At 39.0% G+C, this 23,818-nt stretch overlaps 1 protein-coding gene across 1 annotated transcript; it reads left to right on the forward strand.

Annotated features, from left to right (window-relative positions):
* The first annotated feature begins 7,477 nt into the window (after window positions 1–7,477).
* On the forward strand, window positions 7,478–20,228 carry TIC22-III (Tic22-like family protein). The gene is made up of 8 exons (XM_090012777.1): window positions 7,478–7,952; window positions 8,114–8,176; window positions 9,539–9,613; window positions 18,703–18,759; window positions 19,262–19,321; window positions 19,538–19,618; window positions 19,689–19,724; window positions 19,794–20,228. The coding sequence occupies exons 1-8, from the start codon at window positions 7,500–7,502 to the stop codon at window positions 19,866–19,868; spliced, it is 900 nt and encodes a 299-aa protein (XP_089868903.1). The 5' UTR covers window positions 7,478–7,499; the 3' UTR covers window positions 19,869–20,228.
* Window positions 20,229–23,818: the final 3,590 nt, after the last annotated feature.

Below are 23,818 nucleotides of genomic sequence, written 5' to 3' on the forward strand. Positions count from 1 at the left end.
CATTAAATATGTGCATTAGGCACCTGATTGCCCTCCATCAGGCTTTAGGCCCCACAAATGACAGGCCCTGTCCTTAAGATGGAAGGTGATCACGTGCTTCATGCACAAATTTTGTGCAATCATATTGCACCTGATATTTTCACCACTGAAAGAGGTTCGTTGCCTCAATCCGCGTGGTGCCGCCCTTTCGTGGTAAACAAATAGCACCCCCTCCTAGCAGGAAACGTTCCTGCTCAAAGGGGAGGCCTATCATTGATTTTTGGGCTCATTTTCTGCGAGAAAAGGGACCCTCGCATTTGCGTTGCCACAGTCAGCCTCGTAAAAATGCATCAAAAGTTGTTCATTTTCAGCACAAATTGCGCTCTAAAGGCACTTTTATCTTGTATGAATATGTATTTGCTACAGTATTTTGCATGTACAAGAGGAGTGATGCTTATCTTGCAGATCATTTATCTCCAAGATTGCTCTAGACCCTTTTAGAAAATATACTTTCATGTGTTTTTAGTTTAATCTAAACATATAGATCTCTATCGTTTATTTAATAGAAAACATGTATTAGTTCAAGTATTTTGTTGTTTATATGTATTTTTAGCTCAACTAAAAAAAATAATGGTATATATTGCACCAAAAACTTGATTAACTAAAAATCAAGAATTCTTGTTAAATTGATTTGAACAAAAGCATGATTTTTAGTAAATAAGCAATGATAAACACATTTACAAGTTTAGATTAAGCCAAAAAATTGCATAAATATATTTTTTAAAGAGGTCTAGGACAGTATGAGAGATAAATAGTCGAGAATTTACACCTTACTCTGTACAAGAGACTCAGCAAATCCTATTTACTGTAACTACATTCGAGTGGTCTACTTTATCTGAATGAATGCCAAATACAAAATGATATTTCTGTTTTTTTTTAAAGACAATGTATCTTATGTCATCTTATTCTCCTTTTGTTAAACAAATTAACAGTGGGAATAGGTGGCTAACTGTAATAAGTTAAATTTTAGGTGGCTTTTAATAAATATCTAATTAAGTTTGCCAGTTATTTATGTAAATTTCTCTTAATTTTAGATATTTCTTTTGAACATTCCCCTTGGATCATTATAATAGAGAAGAATGTGACTTAGCTGTCGCACCGTATTGATAGGTTATGCTGGGCAAAATGAGGGATCACTTTCATAGTATAGGGGTATCAACGGGTCGGATTTGGTTCCAACCCCGGTGGAATCAGACTTGGACCAGATTTTTGGGTATGGTATCGGGTTTGGACTCAAATCTAATCGGGTTTGGATCCCAATCTAATCGGACCTACTATAAGAGAAATCATACCCACACCCGATAAGAACTACATGAACCAGACCCGGACCATACCTAGTAAAATAATATTTTTTATCATTTTTACGTTGAAAAATTGTGGGTCGTAATCGAAACTCGGATCAGGCTAGTGTCGGGCTCGGGTCTGGTATAAAATTTCACAAAATATACCCGGGTCCATATATTAATCAGACCTTCAAGTCTGAACCCGGGTATTAATCAGGTCTTCTTATTTGTCACCATATCCGAACCCTATAGGGTTTGATATAGGTTGGGACGGGGTAAACCAGACCCGTTGACACCTACGCTAAGGTTTGCCTCTGGTAGCCCCTTGTCAGGCAGACAATTCACATGGATATTGTCCTTGAACAATAATCATTTTGTCTTCTTTATTTAAATGAATACATTACGGAAGGGGCCGTACTCCCCAGATTGCTTATTATTAAAAAAAAAATCTCAAATGATCACCATGGTGATAAATATCATGACATTTATGAAAATCTTGCAAAAATATCGTGAGAAATTATCTGAAAGTTAAAAACCACAATTTCTCGCGAGTTTTTTGTTAGAAACATAAATCTCATATTTTAAATGCGATATTTATAATAAAAAATCATGCTTTTTATTATTAATATTTGTTATTTGTTATTTTTATATATTTAATTTATTTTTATTGCTGATATTTTTATGAAAATTCAAGATTTACAATTTTTTAATTTTTTCACTAGTTTTTGATAGCGAGATTTTGTCATTTTTTACTTTGGTCACTATGGTTATCAAAATTGGGAGAAATGCAGATGGTTTTAATATGTGTTGGACCTGCTGTATGGTTCTATAGTGCGACCAGATATGATCTAGGTTTGATCCAACCAAGTAAATCTATGCTTCCTTTTCTATGAAAAGGTTTCCATATATGTTAAAATATACTTAAAAAAAGACATGCAAATGTCTAAATAAAAAATAAATTATATAAAATATTAAAAAGCTACTTTTTGACATGTTCAATGACAAAAAAATTGTAATATTTTTTAGCTAAACAACTTTTTGAAAATAATGTATTTTCTTGGTATTATGTTAGACTTTGAAAATCTAACTATTAAATAGCAATGTTTTCAAAATATTTGCAATATTTGTGACATTTTGTCATATACTGAATGTAATATTTTTAAAATTATGGGTTCACCAAGCCTTGGTTAGGCAAAAGTTCATAAGGAACCTGGCAAAGGCTGCTGCTAAGGCGGCTTGTATGGCTTTTCCTAGACTCTTTGTTGTTGGTGATTGCTGCCAATAAAGATCCATGTTATCTCTCTCTCTCTCATCCTTTTTAAATTTTTTTATTTATAACGCGGAGAAACGACATTCAACACCAAGACCTGATCGCACTGACTCAGTCTGTCATACTTAAAGTAGTTGTGCCTGCAGTGTAAAATTCTGAACCTAGGACCTCCATCCCTCAGGGCGTAATGAGAATCGAACCTTGACCGCCCGTCTAGAAGCCAAAGCCCCGACCCACCATGCCAACCCCTATTGGGGCTCATCCTTTTACGTTATTGCTTTCTTTCAATGTTTTGTTGCCTTGTACATGATTGATTGTGCTCCTACTTGTGGCTTGTCTTGTAAGGTAGGCACAATTTTTTTTTCGATAAGGTAGACACAGTTGAAATGCCATATATTTCCCGGTGTGTAAAGAAGGTGGATGGCAATTGACTTGGCAAAGTTGAGCCCTCTGAACTACTTCATAGGGACACGATCTGGCCTTATGTTCTTGGCGACACGGTCGAACATGCTGACATGGACATGATACGTATGGATATTAATTTAATTATCTAATCATTTTTAATGATGTTCCGATTAGAACACATTTTGAAGTATTAAAATGTCAACAAGTTTATTGATTAAAATTTTTAGAGAAAGAATCTGTGTCTTCAGATCGTATTAGCTCTTGAACATGATTTTGTCGAAAGATAAACCGGGTAAAATGATGTCGTCGAGACAAGCCATGAACCAACGGGCTCTGTGTGGATGGTAGGAGCTGTCAGTGCAGGTCACCTTGTCGTGGAACGTTGCATGTTCAAACCCCATAGAGGTACGTTGAATAATAACCGGTGAGGGACGGCTTTAAAAAAAATGAACCGCTCATAAAAGGTTGCCAAATCAAGCATGAATATGTAAGGCTATATGGTCATAAGGTGACTGTTTGAGGATATTCCGTTTAAAATACAAAGTGACGTGACTCTTTGGGCTGAAGGGATTTTTCTTAAGGATGTGTCTCAAACTTGAACTCATTACAAGATTATAAAATGCAGTGAAATTATGAAAACATACTGTTACAAGAAAGGCATTCAAATTGTAAGTGAGTTGAGAGTGTGGATTTTTCTGGCGATTTCGAGCGTAGCAACATGTACTTCACTTCAGAGTAACTCTGTATCTGGGCATTCTATTTCTTACACTGGTATCAGAGTGGGTTCGACAGATCCCTGCCAATGCTGGAAGCAGTATGTGTATGCGAGAGTATTGACGTAGGAATCTAACTCGATCGATCTAGACAAAAACAAGAAAGATTTAAATTTTTTTATCCTGCAAAATAAGGTTAGTATAAAGTTTTTCTGTTCATAGATAGGGCAATCGGCTAAACCAAATATCGATTGCAAAAAAACCCAAAACTCGAATACATAAGAAAATAATATTTTTATGTACCTGAGTTTGTTTGTTTCGGTGATTGGAGACAGTCCTTGAGAAAGAGGTGTAATCTTTTTGGCGAGAAAACAAAATCAAATTTAGATTTTTCGGGCATCATAAAAAAATTAGGTGTTGCTGGAAAATCGACTGTCTCTCAAAGCATTTTTCTGTTAGTCGCTGGAAACCACCGCTTGAACTGTTGGTGGTCGGTTATCCGAAATGAAGAAAAACCCTTAGTTTTGTTGGAAGAGGAAAAATCAGTGAGTAGTTATCGGCGTACTAGAACCCCTAAAAAACAAATCAGAAACCAAAAATGAAAAAGAGGAAGCCTCTTCGATTGTTGCCTGCTTCATAATTTTTTTTTTCGGTTGGATCGGAGAGGCATTCACCCAAACCAATCCCGCCGAAGATCGCCTACAACAGCGAAAGGGCAGGGGCTGGGTCACTGGAAAAAAAAAACAATTTGAAACTGAAATTTCCTGAAAATTTTGAAAACGGTTCTCTTTAGAAGGTTGTTAATTTGTTTTTGTTTTTTTTTTTGACAAAAAATCAGTACAACGACTTTTTTAAAATTACAGAAAAGTGGTTGTCTTCTTTTCTGTTAAACTCAAGAAATTTCAAACATATATATATAGTCTGCTAGATAATTACAGAAAAGGCTACTGATATTTTTTGAAATTACAGAAAGATGGTTGAATCTTTTTGTTTAACTTAGAAATTTTTTATTTTGATGTTTCTTTTTTTGTTTTTGCTTAGAAAGCTTTTTGTTTTTCTAAAAATTATAGAAAGGTAGTTTTTCTTTTCTGATAAACTCAGAAATTTTATAAAGTGTTCCGTTTTATTGAATTTTTGCAGAACATAGCATTTAATCTTTTCTGAAATTATAGAAAGAGGGTTAAAAACTTTTTTGTTTAACTCAGAATGTTTCATAAAGAGATTTATGTATTTCTGCTTACACAAAGCCTCTTCTTTAATCTCACGATATTTGTCACTATGCCCTCTCGTATTCAAAGATTTTACCAACAGGAGGACCAACGATGTACAACTAGTGAGGAAGAGAGAGGGGTCTTCTTTGGCATCGGGATATAAATGGTTCAGATTCGGATATGATGCGGCCAATACCAGATTTGGCTGATTGGATGTTGGCTAAACGGATTTGAATTCAAAAGCTCATAACATATCTGTTTTTTTGCATGTAATCTGATTCAGACATCCATCAAATCTAGATATTTATCAGTTTTGATAGTGAAAAGTCAAAACTATACCCGCTTGGATATTGTTTTGGTTTACCAAAACCTACTAAATAGAATCAGATTTGGTCAAATACCAGAAAAATCTGATCCATTGTCATCCCTGCTTCAGCCCAGTCCCCAAAAAAGGAAACACACATACAAAATAACAATTAATGGCGTAGAGCATGTAATTACAATATTTGTTTAGGGATGGCAGTGGACTGGGGGGAAACAGGGCCCCCGCCCCGTTTAGACCCGGTTGGAGGACATAAAATGAGAATGAAGGTAGGGATGAAGGTTAAAATCAAAATCCGTGTGAGGATAGAGGCGGAGATGGACTTATACTTTTCCCCTCCCAGCCCTGTCTCTGTTCTGGATCTCGGCATTGCCCCACCCTGCCCCGGCCCTAATCTTTCTTTAGAGATGGCAGTTGACTGGGGGGAAACAGGGCCCAACCTGCCTCACCCCATTTGGACTGAGGATGGACATAAAACGGAGATGGATGCGGGGATGGAGGTTAAAATCAAAACCCATGTGGGGATGGAGGGTAGGATTTTGAGATGGGAAGGGGGGTGGAGACCTTGTCCCCCACGCCCCCGTCCCCCCGGTCCACTACCATCCCTATATGCACTTTGCGCAAAGGTGGTCCGGTGCATGAGCTCAGATTCGGCTCAGCTCACCGTGAGCTCAATCCTAGACTCAACCTGAGGTTGAACCTCAATGCTGAGCTTGAACATGCCAACCTGACCTCGTTTGGCTCTTGGCCAAAAAAGTTAGAATAAGTTGGAAAATTGAAATGTAGGTGATTTCCAATGTGCCATAACATGGCATACGCAAAAGTACAAAATTATTCACTACTAGTTCACTAGTATGGGGTATTTTCTCTTCATGCATGTCTCTGCTATAAGTGCAGGTATCAATGGGTCGGGTTTGACTCAGACCCAATCCGCACCAAACATTATAAGGTCAAGATTTTTGGTGATAAACAAGAAGATCCATTACAATTCTGGTCGAACTCGAAGGTCCGATTAATATATGGAGATAGGTATGGTTTGTGAAATTTCATACCAGACCCTGGAGCGACCTGAGTTTAGACTAAGATTCACAAATTTTCAATATAAAAAGGATAAAAATTATTATTTTACTGGGTCTGGTTCATGTAATCCTTATAAGATTCGGGTATGGTTTCTCTTATGATGGATCCGATTGGACCTAAGTTTGAATCCAGTACCAATATCTCAAATCAGGTCTGGGTCTGATTCCACCTGAGTCCGAACCAAACCCGACCCGTTGACAATCCTAGCCATACGTCTCATGTTTCAGTTGGTCTTGGTATTAGATTGTGGAAGCCTTAAACCTGTCATCTGATGGCTTGTCTGAATCACTCAAGGTATTTTCCAGTCATTTTACATGTCTCCTATATATTTTTAATCAATTCCAAACCCAGCTTGCTCAGCCCAAAAAATAAACGAGAAAGAAGGAGAAGAAAAGAGCCAATAATTGAGTTCACGAGCAAGTTCTTTTTTTCATGTGCTTTAAACCTACAACATGCTAAGAGTTGGGGTCCATATGAACCTTGTGTTGGGACGTTACAGGTTCAAAACCCAATGGTATAGTTGTATAACTGGCAAGGGTCTGCCTAACCCCAACTTGCCTTTAAAAAAAAAAAAACATTTCCTACTAAACAAACATTAAAGATTACATCATCCATGAGGTTATGTAAAAAAAAACTTTAAAAAATGAAAAAAATGATGATTTCTATAGTTATATACTTTCATTAGTATCAAACATTTATTCCCCCCCTTCCCAAACACACAAAATACACATGTATAAAAGACAAATCGGTCTTTAGCAAAGACCCCTTCAACAGTGGTCACTCAAACGTTCCACTATTCCTAAAGGTGATTCAAAAGGGCTGATTCGGGGTAGATTCATTCAATCAGTTTTTTAAAATATTTTTTAAGAGGGTTAAATTTATTTTTTTATTTTTTTAATAATTTTAATTTTTAATGACAGGTGTCATCCTATGTGAAAAGTATCGGTTCACAAACGATTCGATTCAGTGATTTTTCATGAAAAATCGATTCACCTACTGAACCGATTTTAACAACCTTGCTTTCCAGTGGGCAAGAGGGAAGTCTTCCGATATGTCTTTTCCCCAAACGACCTAGGTGTTGCTTGGGTGCTTGCTGATTGCTGTACTTAAACGCCTCATTGCATTCCCGTTTCCCGCTCTTCCGAAACCCCCCCAACTCACAAAGGGTTTATCGCTATGCTGCAGCAGTGGAGCGGCTTCCTCCAGCAATGGAAGGACACCCACCTGAAGAATCTGACTCCTTTCATGGTGGGTGATCGAAATCTCATCTCTCTTGGCTCAGATTGGAACACCCATCTCGGAATTGCCGTGCAATCGATCGGGCACCAAGCCCAGCAGGCCTTCCGGCAGGGGTTGTCCCGTTTCTCTGGGGTTTCCGACCTTGGTTCGAACCCGAACCCGCCCTGGGCCCGCGTCTCGGCAAGGAATCGGGATGCCCTCCAGCTCGCCGTGCGTCGGCCGGGTCCGGCAATGGCCGTCGCCGACGTCGAGGAGCGGCTCGCCGGAGTCCCCGTCTACGCTCTGATCAATTCTAACGAGGATTTCGTGTTGGTTTCGGGAGCGAAGACGGGGAAGTCGCTGGGGCTCTTCTGTTTCAGGGAAGAAGATGCTGAATCCCTTCTTGAACAGGTTGGCATCTTGTTATTGGCATCAGAAGTTCAGAATCCTTTTTTGTGTTTTTTTGTTTCCTTTGGTTGTGGAGTTTAAGCTTATAATTCTTTTGTCTGATTCAAGTTTTGATATTATTTTGTTGATTTTTTCTTCGGTTTTCTTGTTTTCCATCTTTCCAGTTGAAGTCTATGGATCCAGGAATGCGAAAAGGATCGAAGGTGGTCACCGTGGCATTGAATAAGGTGAAATTGGTTTAATGGAATGATTATGAATTCACTTTAGCCTTTTCTTTAGTTTGTTATGTATCAGCAGTAAGTTGGCTTGTGAAGTGATGACTTTTAGTTTTGTCATGTTGTGGAAATCTTGAAGCTGTATATGTGATTTATGAATGGAGCTGGGGTTATTATCTGTTTGAGAGTTTTTAATGAGATCTGAGTGTTATGTGGCAGGTCATATTAGAACATATTGGTTAAATTACAAGTGGGTTGTCGATGATACCACCAGTTAGTTTAGTTTAATTAACGATACTTGAGGACTCTGTTCTTGTTTTTATTTGTTTGTGTTTGTTCGAGTTGTTTTTAGTTTTTTTTATCTAATTTGGTTAAGATTAAGGTTTTGTAATCTAATTAAGACAACACACACATTGGTTGACACTACAAACATTGATTTGCGTGTTGTGCTATTGAAGAATTCCTTCCATTATTTGATACACAGAGCGCTACATCTGATGCTTATGAAGAGCGGAGTGAAATTATTTTATGGGTGAAAATGGAGCTGCTATCTACCTTGATGTGACGCAATCATACGAGAACCAGAACTTTAAGAAACTTTTAGATGTGTCTGTGTTTTATGTTCCTATGAAACCCTGCCGCAAATTTACACCATCTATTTCCATTCATTTAAAATCACACCTCAACCTCAAGTTTCAGTGATTCTTGATGCATTGGATAGTTAATATCCAGGGCCAAATATTTTCCTTTTAAGGACAATTACATATTCAAGGTTATCTACCTTTGATTTATCAGTGAAAATGACAAACAAGAAGGGGAAAAGACAATTTATTCTTCTTAGGTTGGAACAAATTCAATCATTTTTCTATCTTTTATTTATGAGGGAAGACTTGAGACTTCTCCTGAATTGACTCTCTCTTCTGTGAGTGTTGGCCAAGCAAAACTACTTTTTGTACCTTCTACTAGGTGTACAACCACAACTCTTTCTTGCCATCAGGACCTCAACGTTATGTCTAATCTGCCCTAAACAATGACTTAAGTTTTATTGCATTTCCCCATGACTTGAGATTGGCTGATTATTCTCCAAGCTAATTGGGAGATAACTTGAGTGAAAATTAACTGGGTTAAGTGTCTGATATTCCTTGCCAAATTCTAATAAGTTGGAGGTAAACTTGTAATATTTTGTAGTTCTTGTTTATTTTGGCTATCTTCTCTCAATTTGACTATTTCATTTTTATGGCAACTTGCATCTTCATCATACTCCCAGTGTTACTTTATTTGGACTTCATTTATCTATTTGTGATATCTTTGAGTTTTACTTCGTTTGCACTTCATTTGTTCTATTTGTGAAAACTTCAACTAAATTTGTTACAGGTTATCCAACTTAAGGTTAATGGTGTTGCCTTCAGGTTTATTCCTGATCCCATTGAAGTGAAAAAAGCACTTAAGGTTAGTGCATTTGTGTCCAGTTGAATGAATGAGTAGATTTCATTTACATTTCCCATTGTAGGTTAGTATATATTATGCTTCATTTTCTTGTGTAAAGTAATTTGGACCACCTTCATTACTAGAAATGTGAGTGCGATTGTGAAATAAGCAATGGAACACTATCATAGCAAAACCAGAATAAGAGTAGGGAATCATCTGAGATTTCTTGCATGAGGCAAATGCAGCTAGTGTTTATGGAAGCTCTCATCCGCATAAGAAACTGACATTGTTTTATGTATGTATCGCACCCATGTCAGACATGCTTGGACAATGACATTAACACGTGAATTCCTGTTATCTACTTCTCTTAAAGCCTAATAGTTGATCCTTTTTTTCCTGTGGTTCTTTACATTTATTTCTCTGTGTTTTCATTCCATGTGTTTGTATGAGCCTGTTGCTGATGGGTAGCAGGAAAAATTAGCATATTAGGTGGGTAAGAATTGAATGATTCTGTATCGTATCGTATCCTAGATACATATCGTTACTTTTTAGAAAAATGATATGATACACATTCGTATCGCGATACGAATGTGTATCATATTCGTATCATAAGTATCATACGGTACAAACCTGTATCGTACGATACATGGCATGTCGTACAATACTGCGTCGGCAGACTTTAAAAAAGGCCAAAAAGTAGTTTCGTGTTTTTGGGTTTTAAACACCTCTTGAGGGCCGACCCCCTCATTTGTATAGAGGCTATTAGAGAGGTATCCACGCACCCTAGGAGCACTGAGAGCCATTTGGGGGCCGATCAGTGCGCAAGGGAGGGGGCTTTTGTGATTTCATCAAGTAAGAGTGCATTTCCACCATTTTTCCACTCAAGGAAATGGGTTAAGGTAAAAAAAAACCATATTAATATTTTGCATTGTTCTTGTGAGATAGTTGATGATTGATGATGTTTTATGTAGCTCATAGAGACATAAATGCTTCTTATGTGATTTTATGGTTGCATTTTGTGCATTTCATCATTGTTTCATGTGTTATGTTTTTTTAGAATTTTTGTTATTTTTTAGATTTTTTTAGAATTTTTAATTTTTTTGTTTCAAAATTTACGGCTTTTTATGATACAATACTTATCTTATTTTGGGCCCGACCGATACGGGTTACAATACGATACTTACAACCTTGAGATGAACCTTTCTTCTTGCAAGCAGCTTGGGTTGTATCATCTTATCACTTGGTGCAGTTCTTATGAATTTATCAGAAATCTGGTTTAGCTATTTAAGGGATCAACTAGTACCTATAAGAGAATCTTTGTAAAGTGGTTTGCTTAACAAGGTTGATGATTTGGTGGAGAGTGACTTAGATTTTGCATCACTAGCTGATTTTTTGTCTCACCATTGGATATTGATAGAAGCTATTCTAATGTTCCGATGGATGGTGTTGTTTCCTGATATCGGTCGAGGGCTAAGTTGGAACCCAGTAATAAAATACAAATTGTGTGTTAAGCTACCCTGGGAACTTACTTGACCTCGGGGTTTGTACCCGTTTGGTGTATCCGCGGGCCACGGTAATTAAAAAGAGGAACTTAAAGATGTGTGCATTTAATAGGGCATGCATATGGAAAGATGAAACTTAAATGAAAGATAACAAAAGAAATCATGCATTGCACATAATCATGCATTTTTCTGTTAGATCATGCATGTTTGAATCATTATCTATATCATGACATGAGTTGGTGGTAGCATAGGATTTACTTATTAAAATCATGATACACGATTTGGAAATTTAGTTCTTGACTGATGGTACTGATTTACTATTTTTAACTGGTGAGCACATGCAATTGTTGATAGTTATAGATATTTGAATGTTGCAAATTTTATATCTGCACTCACTCAATCACTGCATGAAATCTTATCTATATTCTTTCTCTCACCTGGTTTCTTTAGAAGTAGTTGTGCTCAGAATTTCGGTTCTGACACCCTACTTTGTTGGTTTTTCACAGGAAATGGTGAACAGTGAAGTTGGACATGCATTTGGGGATGGATGAGAGTCATACTTGAGCTTGACGGATTCAGCAGAGGACAGAGTGGCTCTTTCTTTTGCCTCTTAGTTCTTTTAATTTCGGAAATTGTTACTTTACTTTCAGTTGAAGAAAACCTTGTTTTTGAAATTTTCTTACTCATTAATAAAAGAGTTTTAGTTGGTTGATATGGATGATAATTGCAACTTCGTTTGTGGTGTGTGGTTATCCAACTGAAATTGGAACTGTAGGGACCCCCAAGTCTCTGGGAAGTTTTCCGCAACTCTTAGAAAAAAAAATATTCCGTATTTTTAAAGGGGCTGGATTGGGGTCGTTACAGGTTTGGTATCAGAGCAACCACAAAAACTTACACTTTTATCATCTTTCTTGTGTTAAATTTCTAAATTTTGGTATATGAGCCCTGTCCTGAAACGTCGACAAGTGTGACTCGTCCTCCAGAGCAGTCTTCTTCACTGGTATGGCTATTTAATACTTTACTTGGATTATGTGAATTATGTGAATTCTGTGTGATTGATTACAATTATAATTTAATAAGTCTTGGTATGATTACGTGAACTACTATTGTTCGTGGTCAACCCTAAGGGGGTAGGATCAGTAGGAGTCTAATTTGTGGTAGGGATGCACGTTGTAGATGTCGCATTATACTCGCAGAGGTGCTTCGTCCTCCACTGCTGTTCCAGCGAATTGGCAGGAACAAAGAGACTTTATGATGGAGGTCATTCACACTCTGACCGAGACTATGACGGCTCAGGCAACTCAAACGGCCCAGAACCTCCAGGCGGCACAGGCTGCACAAACGGCGCAAGCTGCCCAGGCAGCTGCGCAGGCAGCCGCACAAGCAGCAGCTCGTGACCCTCCTGTCAACATAGTTCCAAACGCGGGTGGAGTTTCTTTCGAAAAGTTCCTGAAGTTAGATCCGCCTTCCTTTTCAGGAGAGGCAAACCCAGAGGCAGCGGAGCACTGGGTTGAGGAGTTGGAGCGGGTGTTCGACGTCTTGTCTGTTCCTGAGGACAGAAAGACATCTTTTGGCACGTACCGTCTGAAGGGCGATGCCAAGAAGTGGTGGGACACCCTGCGGAGAGTGAAGTTCGCCGATTGGGACGAGATCCCCTGGGAGACGTTCAGGGAAGAGTTTCTAGACACGTATTTCCCCGCGTACGTCGAGGAACAGATGCAACGAGAGTTCCTTGATCTGACTCAGGGAACCATGAGTCTGGTAGATTACACTACCAAGTTCCGGAACCTTGAGAGGTACTGTCCGAACCTCTTCAGAAATGAGAAGGCAAGAGCGTCGAAGTTCGTGCACGGACTAAAGGATGGATTACGAGCTCGCGTACTGTCAGGTCGGCCTCCTACTTTGGCCGATGCGATCGAGTCAGCCACGGTTCTGACCAAAGACTGGGAGAGGTCTAGGAATGTATCACAAAAGGGAGGCACAAATGAAGGTGATGCTTCGAGCGGAAAGAGGAAGCATCCACCTACAGGCGGAAAGACTCAGGGTGGCAAGAAGCAGCGGAACTATAATGGGCAACAGCAAGAAAAGGCCCCGCCAACATGTCGTAGGTGCGGCAAGAACCATCCACTAGGTTTTTGCCCGTTGTTCAAGGGAAATTGCTATCACTGTCAACAACCAGGGCACATTGCTCCTTTTTGTCTGAACAAGCCAGCGGCTCAGGTAGGACAACAACCACAACAACAACAACAGATACCTCAACCGCAACAGGGTCAGCAGAAGACTAATGGGAGAGTTTATGCCGTTACGACTTCTACTCAAGGCGATCAGACTGATCTGGTCTAAGGTATCTTCTTAGTTGACAATCGTTAGTACTCGTGTGATATTTAATTTTGATACTACCGATACTCACATTTAGTACATTCTAATTTCGCGGACGAAATTCTTTTAAGGGGGTAGGGATGTAAAACCCGAAAATTTTATAAAATTATGCAAATTGGGCCTAGATCCATATTTCGGATCTAGGACCCATAAAGGGGTATTTACGCTTAAATGTTTGCGTTATACTAAAATAATATTAATATTAGTAATAAAATAGAAATATACATATATATATATATGTATATATATATATATATTAAGCAAATTCGAGGATCCACAGTTGGATCCAACTTGCGGATCCATATTTTGGGGGTTAAAATTTTATGTTTAAAGTGAGATTCAAAATAAATAAAATTTTTAATTTTTTTTAAAAATTTATCCGAGGATCCACAGTGGATCCATTTGGATCCACTTGTGGATCCATATTGTTTTGGGGCCGGGTTACGGGTCCCGGGTTCGGACCCGAGCCCCACCCCATATAACAGCCCTTTTAAAACAAAAAGGGCAACCCGATAAGGGTTGCCCGATAGGTTTTAAACAGAAGCAGAAAGGGGCAAGAAGGGGGGGGGGGTCGGCGATAAAAGGGAGGCGGAAGAGGGGGTCTCACCCTCTTCCCTCGTCTCCCTCGTCTCTCTCTCCCTGTCTGCGTGCGCACACTGGAGGTGGAAGATCGTCGGCGAGCTGCGACAGCCACCGCAGCTCTAGCAAGCACTCCCTGTCACGGCAGCAGCAACTCCAGCCGGTCTTACCACGTGACTTCAGCCTCCGATCATCGGAAAGCTTCAAAAAAAAGGTACGGTGCTTCTTAGATTTCGGGTGAGGGATCGAACCTAGGTTCGATTCCATGTGGGGGTTTGAGGGTAGGATTTGGGGTTTACATCAACCCTAAACCTAAAACCCCAAATCTATGATTTGGGGGTTTTCGGATTTTCATCATCAAGGGGATGTGTGATTTCGATTTTTCTGAGAAAAAAAAAGGGTTTCCTGTGTGTGTGCAATTGATCTCCTTTGATGAAAATCTTAGAGATTTTTAACGGGTGTTTCGGTAGATGATGTTTTTGGACGTTGGTATCGTTTTTGGAGCTATATAGTCTTTGGATCTGTTTGTTTTACTTGTTTTTCTTCATTTTGGATTTTCTTGTGGTGTTTAGTATGTTTGTATTACGTAAAGAGTTGAATTGCTTAGGAAAAATAAATAGCCTGGACAGAGATTGCTAATTTGGGCGATTTTTCTTCAAGTTGGTATTTGTGAAATAGCAAAAAGAACTGTTCTGGGGCACGTAAACTGTTGGGTTTCAGTGTTGATGTTGAATGGGGAGGAGGTTATGAAGGTTGTCAGAAACTCTAATAAATCAGATTTGGGGGATTCGGTTGTCATTATCAAATTAAAATAAAACTTTATTTGGGGTTTCGTTATCATTGTATGTGCATAGGGAGAGTCATGTATAACCTGACTTGGGTAGGTTACACGATGTGCATTAGGTGCATCATATAAGTCTTTATGAAGTTTCTTGTAGACAAAATCTTTTTATGCTATTGGATTAAAATGTTCATATTAAGCCCTGTACATTGATGTGATAGGTTGCTGAATATCATTCCTTCATATTTTGATAAGTATGATAATGTACTGCTATACTTGCTGCTGAATACTCAAAATTTGAAATCATAACACCCAGACTTATGAAAGGCTGCATGATATAAATGAAATTTGAGTTGCAAAGCTGGTAGTCAAGAAGGTCCTAGAAAGAAGAGGTTTCTACCAGAAGATGATGATTTTTATCAAGATAGAACTTCATGAGTCTTGAAGGTAGGAGAACCGATTGCGTACAAGTAAAGGTGAATTATGAAACACCGAATGAGATTTGGGAGGTGAATCAAATTCTGTCTGGGCACACATGATCTAGTGATTCACTAGAGAATGAATCAGTCCAGTTGCCTGTCTAATATCCAAATTTGTTGAAAACATAAATAGGTGGTTGCATGGTCAATTTAGTGGTATTCTTTTTACCATTTCTTAAAGGACAATTGATGAAATTAGATAATTCAGGATATGCAATGTATAGAGGCAGCTATTTTGAGAAGAGAGAAAAAAAAAATGAAACACCGAAAACTCAGTAACTCTTGGGAATTAGAGGAAATTGGCCTTAATATGGATGCACCACATGCCTGATGATTATACCTGCAGTGATGATATGCACATAAAATTCTTGACTATTTAAAAGTTATTTTTCATGTTATTCAAAAATAAAATTTATGGTCATACTAAATTTCTAGATAAGTGGTTTAGGTTGTGTAGGCTAACGTGGTATAGCTTGTTTCTTGTGATGGATCAAACTTGGAGCATTTTAACAATATAGAATTCCTTGTTTGTTTTGGAGTGATTGTGCTGGTCATCCATGTAGACTGATGTTTTAAAAAAAAAAATGTGCATGATAGCATGTTTTCAGCTGTACACTTATTATCAATTGTGATTGCTTGTGTGTCTAGCCTTGTATGTTCATTTCATTTTTTTTTAGGGAAAGTCTTGTATATTCATGAAAATGCTAATATGCTTAGACTTGATGGTTATGCTTGATTGGGATATCGTTGTCTAGTTGTTTGCATGGGCATGAGCAATCATGGAAGTAATGTTTGATTTCTTGAATCTACATGCATGGGTATTCACATGATATAATAAAATCAATCAAGGAATGACAACATGCATTTTGGTATAAATAAGTGAATCCTTGCACATGAATCTTTGAAACCATGCTTGTGAGTGTTGTTGTTTCATGACCATGGTTATATTGGCACATATGGATGTGCATTTGGAAACACTTGTCGTGGAGGTTTATGCTTTCATTTGACTGTTATGATTATGGTACTCATGGGTGTGAGCATGATTCAGTTATTATTAATTCTTCTTGAACCTGTACGCTTGATTATTGTGTGAATTGGTACATGTACACTCACACACTTAAAGAAACCATGGATTTGGTTAAATATGTGATGTAGGTAACACACATATAAAAAAAAATGCATATGAATGCATTATGACATGCATATGTTTGAATTTATGATTTTCATAAGTGCACATGCTTTTGGCACTTTGGCTTAGTGTTATAAATAAAACACTACTTTTGTTTTGTGATGTGATGCCCCGATGGCCTAAATGGACCATCATCGGCCTGGAGAGCCGTGGGTTGGGTTTTCTTTTATATATGTTTTTAGATGCATCACTTAAACCACATAAGATGGTTTGCACTTTACTACACTGTTCTAGTGGTTTATACGGGCTGGAGTCCTGAATGGGTCCCCGCAAGGGAGGATGCGGGTTTTCACTTTTCTTTTGCATATGGTGTTGTAAACTTAAAGAATGAACTTTAAATAAAAATAATGAATAAGAATAGTGTAATATACATTCTGGGATATCTCATCTGTAGTATGAGAATCTTAGTTATCCGGTCTTGGGGAGACTGTGAGGATACAAAAACTCCGTGTGCATTGTTGCCCCTGAACCCAATATTGAGGTTCTTCTCCTGGCCACGGTTTTAGGGAGAGCCCGCCACTTTACCCGGGAGTGGTGTGTTAGTCACAGTTGTGAGTTTATGGTACCAAGGAAGTGACACTTGTGGGCGTGGGGTGTCCCTTGTGTCCCCGACATTAGATGTAGAGGTCTAATGTTCCGATTGATGGTGTTGTTTCCTGATATCGGTCGAGGGCTAAGTTGAAACCCAGTAATAAAATACAAATTGTGTGTTAAGCTACCCTGGGAACTTACTTGACCTCGGGGTTTGTACCCGTTTGGTGTATCCGCGGGCCACGGTAATTAAAAAGAGGAACTTAAAGATGTGTGCATTTAATAGGGCATGCATATAGAAAGATGAAACTTAAATGAAAGATAACAGAAGAAATCATGCATTGCACATAATCATGCATTTTTCTGTTAGATCATGCATGTTTGAATCATTATCTATATCATGACATGAGTTGGTGGTAGCATAGGATTTACTTATTAAAATCATGCTGCACGATTTGGAAATTTAGTTCTTGACTGATGGTACTGATTTACTATTCTTAACTGGTGAGCACATGCAATTGTTGATAGTTATAGATATTTGAATATTGCAAATTTTACATCTGCACTCACTCAATCACTGCATGAAATCTTATCCATGTTCTTTCTCTCACCTGGTTTCTTTAGAAGTAGCTGTGCTCAGAATTTCGGTTCTGACACCCTACTTTGTTGGTTTTTCACAGGAAATGGTGAATAGTGAAGTTGGACATGCATCTGGGGATGGATGAGAGTCATACTTGAGCTTGACGGATTCAGCAGAGGACAGAGTGGCTCTTTCTTTTGCCTTTTAGTTCTTTTAATTTCGGAAATTATTACTTTACTTTCAGTTGAAGAAAACCTTGTTTTTGAAATTTTCTTACTCATTAATAAAAGAGTTTTAGTTGGTTGATATGGATGATAATTGCAACTTCGTTTGTGGTGTGTGGTTATCCAACTGAAATTGGAACTTTAGGGACCCCCAGGTCTCTGGGAAGTTTTCCGCAACTCTTAGAAAAAAAAATATTCCGCATTTTTAAAGGGGCTGGATTGGGGTCGTTACAGCAATTCTTGCAACTTTGTGTAGATGTGAATATGTCACTACGCTCTGCTTTTCAAAAAAGGCTTTGAAAAACTAATGACACTTATATTCCAGTTGCCTCTTCATTTCAAAATATGTTTTGTACATGTGGATTGTTTGCCATTGTTGGCCTTTATTGTTAGTTCTTGTGAACCTTAATCAGGATTGATTATAAAGAATGTTGAAAACTATTCTACACTTGCATGCAAGTGTTATGTTGGATACTCATGGACATATGCATTGTCACATTCCTGGACTCCTCTATTTTAGTTTTCTTAACTCTTATTAGCTAATTTTATTTGTAGTATGAATCTTTTTTTTGCTTCCTTATTTATTTTTATTCATATCACTTCCAGAGGGCCACTGCTTGAAGTGCTTTCTTTTCTCACAAGAACCCTTTGTCTGAGGCAACATATTTCTACACACCTGTTTTATAGTTGCCACCTTTGGCAGCGAACTTGCACTTTGCTTGTTTACTTTTTTTTTGTTTGCCAATGAATCTTGAAGGTAAAACATTATCATTAATCATATATAATTATTACATGATACATTGATGTCCTTGTGCAAAGCATGCATTTTTGCTTAAATATATACATGGTGTATTTTCTTTTTGCAGGAGAAGGGAAAAGATGAGGAGTCTGATCATGCCTTCCCTGGAGTTCCTGTCTTTCAGGTTCATGGATAAAATTTGATTTGAGCTAAGTAAATATTTTGAGCCACTGATTATATGCATTCATCAGTTCCAATCCGTTCCATGGCGACGTGCATTAACTGAAATACATGTTTCCTTCCAGACAACTTTTGCAATGATAAGTATGAGTATTTTGATTAGCATTTAGCCATGTTGGTTACCGTCATATGCATCCTCAACGTCATTAATTTTTATCCTCTTATTCCACATAGGCTGCCCGAGCATGGATACCTCATTTATTTTGCATGGACCTTACTTCAAACCCTTCAGAAAATACATTTAGGGAGGCTAACTGTTTCCTAAGTGGGGTGTCTTCTGCAATGTACTAGAGAAAACACTTAACTGGCTCCTTAGAGTAGGAGGCCTTCGAGTTTATTTATCATACATGTGTGTTGATTGATTTATGTCTCTTGCTTTTTTTCTCTTTATTGCTTTTCTTTCCTATTCTTGTTCTGTCTCATAACTTTAATCTTTTTTCGTCCAGTCTAAGAGTTTGATATTGAGAAGCCAGGGTAGAAGATTTCGTCCTGTCTTCTTTAGAAAGGTTTGAACTTTGAACTAAGCATTGTTCTTGTTGTAATGCTTCTCTAGCATACCTGTGTGTGTGTGAGTGAGACACGTGCACATGCATGCATGCGTGCATGTGTGTGTGTGTGTGAGAGAGAGAGGCTTTTTATGTATGCTGGCATCTCTGGATGCATGTGCGCATGATTAAGAAAACTTGCTTGTATGACTCCTTTTTACTGTTCACCTTTTGTAGGAGGATTTAGAGAGGTCTCTTTATCATGCTTCCCATGATAAGAGGAGTCTAAACCCTGGATTGAGACATGGGGACACTGAGGTCCTTTTTTTTCCCTCTTTAGATTGAACTCCATGAAATTTGGCCTTACCTGGTGGGCGATTTTTTTCAGGTTTATGTCATGGAGGACATAATCAAAGGGATGATGGTAAGATGCACTTATGTGTTTGATCACTGTCAATTAATTATGCAGGACATAACTTAAACCTATTCGCAGGAGGATCAAGCTTCAACATGGGATGATATCATTTTTATCCCACCTGGGTTTGATGTTTCTGTTAAAGATCAATGAGAGAATTAAACTTCTGGAAGTTATACAAGTATCCACAAGGTGAACACGTCATCAACTTACTTTTGGCAAAGGATAATCTGGCGTGAAGCACGGAATGAACCTTTTGCTCAGATTACTAAGCCTAAAATGGTTGTTTTGGATCCTTGTCCATGTTTTTTGGTTTTAGGCCTTTATGTTGCATATGCAGGTTAATGTAGAGTAGAGTTTTTCCTCCTTTTTTGAAAATGGTTAATGTAGAGGTTGAGTTTTTCCTCCTTTTTCCATTTTCAAATCTGTTTCCCCTCCTGGTAGCTACAGAGCTATGTATGTTGAGCTGGCTTTAGTTTAGCAGATGAATGTGATAAATGTTCTGTTGACAAATAGACAATAGTTCTTATCAGATAGTGTGATGTGTTAATGAAGTTTTCTTTCATGAAAGAAGTCCCTACTGTTTGAACCAATTCTCCGATCCTGCACCTCAATTTAAACTGTATCCATTATAGTTGCATGTTAATTCACCCATGGACCAACTTATGCTCATACAGATGCAGTTTTTAGAAAAACATTCAGTGAAGTGCCTAGGGATGTCATTTGCTTGATAAACTTCGTTAACAATGATTAAACACAAACCCTCTGATAATCGTGTTCAGCTGATGAGCAGGACTGGTTCTAACCCTTGGGTGGTTTTATTAATCACAATGCCCAAAAGCTTCTTGTAGCCACATTAGATCTCCCAACAACAAGATTACTAGCTAAATGCCAATGAGGGAGCTTCATTATCTTGGTGTGGCCTATATTACTGCATCCTTATATCAAGGGAAGGCAGCTTCTCATCAGTTCATCTGGGTTCTGTAGACATCAAAAACTGCTAGACCACAATGGCCTCAATCATAGAACATGATAGATGGAGTGGACTATGACCACTCACGTCTCAGCGTGAGCTCACCAGATCAGGCCAAGACGTACTTGGGTTGGACTATGACCGTAATAGTCTTCAACGAAATAAATGATCCTTAGTCCTTCATGCATAACCATAAAATACAACATTGCCAAATACTATAGCTGGGTCAGTAAAAGGTCTCACTTTTAAATCCCATTTAAGGCGTCACTGCCCGGAAGGGATGTAAACGGTTCAGATTCGGGTAGGAAGTAGCCAATACCATATCCAACTAATCGTTAGCTAAATGGATTTGAATTCGGACAGTGAAAACCTCATAGCTGGCCCGCTTCTTACATGTTAACAGATTCAGATGTCCATCAAATTTGGATATTTATCGGATTTGATAGCAAAAATTGAAAAATCATATCCACATCTGTATATAATCGGAAGGGTTTTGGCTTACCAAGTAGAATCAAATTTTGTCGGATAACAGATAAAATACAATCCAATGACATTCCCACTTGCCCAGCTTGCCTATCAAAAAAGTCATGAGGGAAAAAGGACCTAAATTCAAGATTCAAATTTAGCCATTGCAGTACTGGTGTCACGGGCCTATTTTCTTCAATAGGCCAGTGCGGCACGATGGTCCTTCCTTACCACCATAAGCCTACTTATCGCTCGCTTGTCAGTCGCAAAAGCTTGTAATCAGAGAGCAAGAGAGAATAGAGGGAGAAGAATTGCAATCACGAGAAGCAATCACAACGAGAGTGAACAAAAGAAAGCTCAACACATTTAATTCATTCACAATTTAGCCCGTATGCCTTTTACAATTCAAGTATACGAGCTACCCCTTCGGGGTATTGATTAACCTGAACTGGGCAGCTTACATCAAACTCAACGAAAGCAAAAACAGACTCCAGACGCAACTTTACAATGTAAGTCACAAGGGAACATGCTCCCCCGTTCAAATCATGCACCGTCCTCGGTGCCATATGTTTCATGGTAAGCCCTGACTTCAGCCGAGTAGCGGTTGTTCATCCAGAACGCTGGCTCCCACGTAGGTTTTGTTGTTTCCTTCCACTGTACTAGGTATTTTTTTGCTTTGCCTAAGTAGTTGACCTTGTGGCGAAGGATCTGAATGAGGTGTTTCTCGGCTCGTTATGTTGCTGGGGCCCTTTGCATGATGGGAGCGCGTTGTAGCATGCTACATTTCGGATCTTCATCATCTATATGGAATTGTTTGAGGTTGTATACGTGAAACATCAGGTGCACCTTGAAATCTGGGGTCAAATCCAGATTGTACGCCAATTTACCCACCTTCTTTGTGATGATGAATGATCCTTCATATTTTTTGATCAGTTTGCAATGTCGCCCGCGGAAGATGCCTGTGTGAGTCATGCAACCAGGATAAAGCTTCACCAACACTTGGTCCCCAACTTGGAACCCAGCGGGCCGACAATGCTTGTCCATCCACTTCTTCATTATCTTTGTCGCCTTGTGTAGGAACGCATTCGTCAACTCATTCTGCTCGTGTCACTCTCAAATAAACTAATAGGCGAAGGAGGACCTTCTTTTTTCTTGTGCGACAAGAGTGTGCAGGGTCAGCGACTGCTACCTCGTAGCTATTTCAAACGGGTTGTGGCCTGAAAACTCGTTCTTCTGCAGTTTATAACAGAATTGTGTCACGTCAAGGAGCTTCACCCAATTTTTTTGATTGGCACTAACAAAGTGCCTAAGGTACTACTCAAGTATCCTGTTGATGCACTCTGTTTGCCCATCGGTCTGCGGATGAAAGCTTGTTGAAAACAACAAATCAGAGCCAAGTAACCAAAATACTTCACGTCAGAACTTGCCCATGAAACGAGCATCGCAATCACTCAAATGTTCTTTGGTATGCCCCAATGCTTTACCACATGCTTTACAAATAACTCTGCAGGGCACTCCTTAGAAGCTGAGATAAAGGTGACATATTTTGATAAACGATCAACCACCACAAGAATGAAGTTAATGTCATCTACCTTCGGCAGACTAACAATGAAGTCCATGAAGATGCTTTCTTAAGGACATTCTAGAATCGGTAGGGGCTCAAAGAGACCAGCTATCTTCTGGTTGGTTTTGTTGTCTTGTTGACAGATGAGGCACGTTCGCACATACCCCCTCCACGTTGTCTCTCATCTGTGGCCAATAGTAGTCGCGCTCAAGGAGTGCTAAGGTCCGCTCCTGACCAGGATGTTCGTCCCATAATGTATCATGATACTCCTTAAGCAATTCTCGACGGAGGCTTCCCCACCGCGGCACGAAGATGCATCCCCATTTTGTCATAAGGAGGTCATCCTGTAGCCAAAATCGATGAGTCTTCCCTGCCTTTGCCAGAGAAACAAGGTATTGTGTCGTCAGATCCTGTTGTGTACCTTCATGGATACAGCTCAGTAAAACGCCTTTCAAATGCACTTCGGAAGGCTCCACACGTGCAACAGTCAGTTCAGCCCTACGACTCAAGGCATTCACCACAACATTGGTCTTCTTAACCTTGTACTCTAAGGCAAAGTTGAACTCAACCAAAAATATCTGCCATCGAGCTTGCTTAGGTGTCAGCTTCTTTTGTGTCTGAAAATAGCTCGTGGCAACATTGTCCATCTTGACGATGAACTGGGCACCTAGAAGGTAGTGCCGCCAAGTCCTGAGGCAATACATGATGACTGTCATCTCACGTTCATGCACTGTGTAACGCCTTTTGACATCCTTTAGCTTACGACTCTCATATGTGATCGGATGACCATCTTGCATAATAACTCCATCGATGGCAAAGTCTGAGGCGTATGTGTGGACCTCAAAGGGTCTCAAGTAATCAGGTAGTCACAACACTGACTTCCTCACTAAGGCTTTTTTAAGCCGTCAAAGGCATCTTGGCATGCTCCTGTCAAGAGTCATACATGATTCTTCTTTAACAAGTTAGTGAGGAGCACAACAATGAGGGAGTAGCCTTCGATGAATCATTGATAGTAATTTGCCAAGCCAAGGAATGATCGCAACTCTTGCACCTTGCTTGGCGGAACCCATTCTTGGATGACTTCTATCTTTTGTCCATCCA

The sequence above is a fragment of the Nuphar pumila genome, chromosome 7, assembly GCF_984573655.1.
Source record: "Nuphar pumila chromosome 7, dmNupPumi1.hap1.1, whole genome shotgun sequence".
NCBI lineage: Eukaryota > Viridiplantae > Streptophyta > Magnoliopsida > Nymphaeales > Nymphaeaceae > Nuphar > Nuphar pumila.